This window comes from Pristiophorus japonicus, unplaced genomic scaffold, assembly GCF_044704955.1.
Source record: "Pristiophorus japonicus isolate sPriJap1 unplaced genomic scaffold, sPriJap1.hap1 HAP1_SCAFFOLD_1179, whole genome shotgun sequence".
NCBI lineage: Eukaryota > Metazoa > Chordata > Chondrichthyes > Pristiophoridae > Pristiophorus > Pristiophorus japonicus.
Genome location: NW_027250841.1, coordinates 62,992 through 65,000, shown reverse-complemented (window position 1 = coordinate 65,000; position 2,009 = coordinate 62,992). Strand labels below are relative to the sequence as shown.

The 2,009-nt window shown below is 54.7% G+C and overlaps 1 protein-coding gene across 1 annotated transcript in view; it reads right to left on the bottom strand.

Moving 5' to 3' along the window:
• The window catches only part of LOC139242032 (la-related protein 4-like), a gene marked incomplete at its 3' end in the record, with an annotated part of 32,101 nt that extends 30,551 nt beyond the window's left edge, over positions 1–1,550 (bottom strand). The window contains exon 1 of the mRNA XM_070870161.1: positions 1,334–1,550. Coding sequence (XP_070726262.1) covers positions 1,334–1,351 — 18 coding nt within the window. The remainder of the gene's footprint in view (positions 1–1,333) is intronic.
• Between the last annotated feature and the right edge of the window lie 459 nt (positions 1,551–2,009).

Sequence of the window (2,009 nt, the reverse complement as noted above, 5' to 3'; positions counted from 1 at the left end):
AGCGAGAGAGAGCGGGAAGGAGAAAGCGCTACTTGGTAAACAAACCAGATTATCCTTTCTCCCTCCTATCTCCCCTTCCCTCTCTCCCTCTTAAATGCAATACTGCAAAAGTCCCCCCCCTCTCTCTCTCTCTCTCTCTCTCTCTCTCTCTCACTCTCTCCCCGAGATGTGCTTCACCTTCAGCTTTGGGAGGGCGACCTCTCCCTCTCTGTCGCTCTCTCTGTCTCTCTCTGTCTCTCTCTCTCCCCCTCTCTCTCCCCCTCTCTCTCCCTCTGTCTGTCTCTCTCTCTCTCTCTCTCTCTCTCTCTCTGTCGCTCTCTCTCTCTCTCTCTGTCGCTCTCTCTCTCTCTCTCTGTCTGTCTGTCTCCCTCTCTCTCTCTCTCTCTCTCTCTCTCTGTCGCGCTCTCTCTCTGTGTCTCTCTCTCTCTGTGTCGCTCTCTCTCTCTCTCTGTCTCTCTGTCTCTCTCTCTGTCTCTCTCTCTCTCTCTGTGTGTGTCTCTCTCTCTCTCTCTGTCTCTCTCTCTCTGGCTCTCTCTCTCTCTGTCTGTCTCTCTCTCTCTGTCTGTCTCTCTCTCTCTCCTCTCTCTCTCTCTCTCTCTCTCTGTGTCTCTCTCTCTGTGTCTCTCTCTCTCTGTCTGTATCTCTCTCTGTCGATCTGTCTGTCTGTCTCTCTCTCTCTCTGTCTCTCTCTCTGTCTGTCTGTTTCTGTCTCTCTCTTCCTCTGTCTCTCTCGCTCTCGCTCTGTCGCTCTGTCGCTCTTTGCAAAGGTCATAGAGGTGCCTTTCTGGCCTGTACTTGCAAGCGCACACACACACACACACACACACACACACAGACAGAGCAGGAATTCCAGAACAATCACGAGGAGTGAGAGAGCGTAGGCAGCGGGGGGGAGGGAGGAGAGAGTTCGAGCTCGGGCAGAATTAAACTCATTCTTTGCTTTCATCCGCTCTCTTTCTCCCGACTCAGTAGCCCCCTGCGGAGCAGAGAGACAGACGATCGTGAGCGGGAGAGGGGCTTAGACCTGCCCCCCGGAGAACGTGTGTGGAGAGAGAGAGAGAGAGAGAGGGAGAGAGGGAGAGACAGAATTTTTTTTTAGCACTGTGAAAGGGTCACCCTCCCCCAATCTCTCTCTCTCTCTCTCTCTCTGCGCCCGCATTTCTTAGAGCCACATGTCTTCGGAGTTCAACTCCTCCTCTCTCTCTCTCTCTCTCTCTCTCTCTCGTTCTCTCTCTCTCTCGTTCTCTCTCCCCCAACCCCCAAACTCCGTCTGGCTCTAACAACCTCCCCCCACCCCCACCCCCACCCCCACCTCGATCCTCTCCCCCCGCACCTCGACAAACAGCAACATGCCAGAGCGCTGGGACTCCGGGCGACAAATTAAGCCCGGGTCGGAGGGCAGGCTCGTGCTCGGGCTCCGATTATCCAGCTTCGAAGGGGTCGGCACCCCTGGACTTGTGCAAGGGCGCACACACTCACACTCTCGCGTGCACACACACACACACACACACACACACTCGGTCACTCTCGCGCACACACACACACATCAGAATCACCTCCTCTTCCTGTGAGATCCAGCAGTACTTCCAGGGCAGGCGAGAGAGAGAGAATGAAAGAAAGAGAGAGAGAGAGAGAGAGAGATTGAGAGAGAGAGAGAGAGAGACATTGAGAGAGAGAGAGAAATTAGGAACAGGAGGAGACCATTCAGCCCCTCGAGCCTGTTACATTAGGAACAGGAGGAGGCCGTTCAGCCCCTCGAGCCTGTTACATTAGGAACAGGAGGCCATTCAGCCCCTTGAGCCTGTTACATTAGGAACAGGAGGAAGCCATTCAGCCCCTCGAGCCTGTTACATTAGGAACAGGAGGAGGCCGTTCAGCCCCTCGAGCCTGTTACATTAGGAACAGGAGGAGGCCATTCAGCCCCTCGAGCCTGTTACATTAGGAACAGGAGGCCATTCAGCCCCTTGAGCCTGTTACATTAGGAACAGGAGGAGGCCATTCAGCCCCTC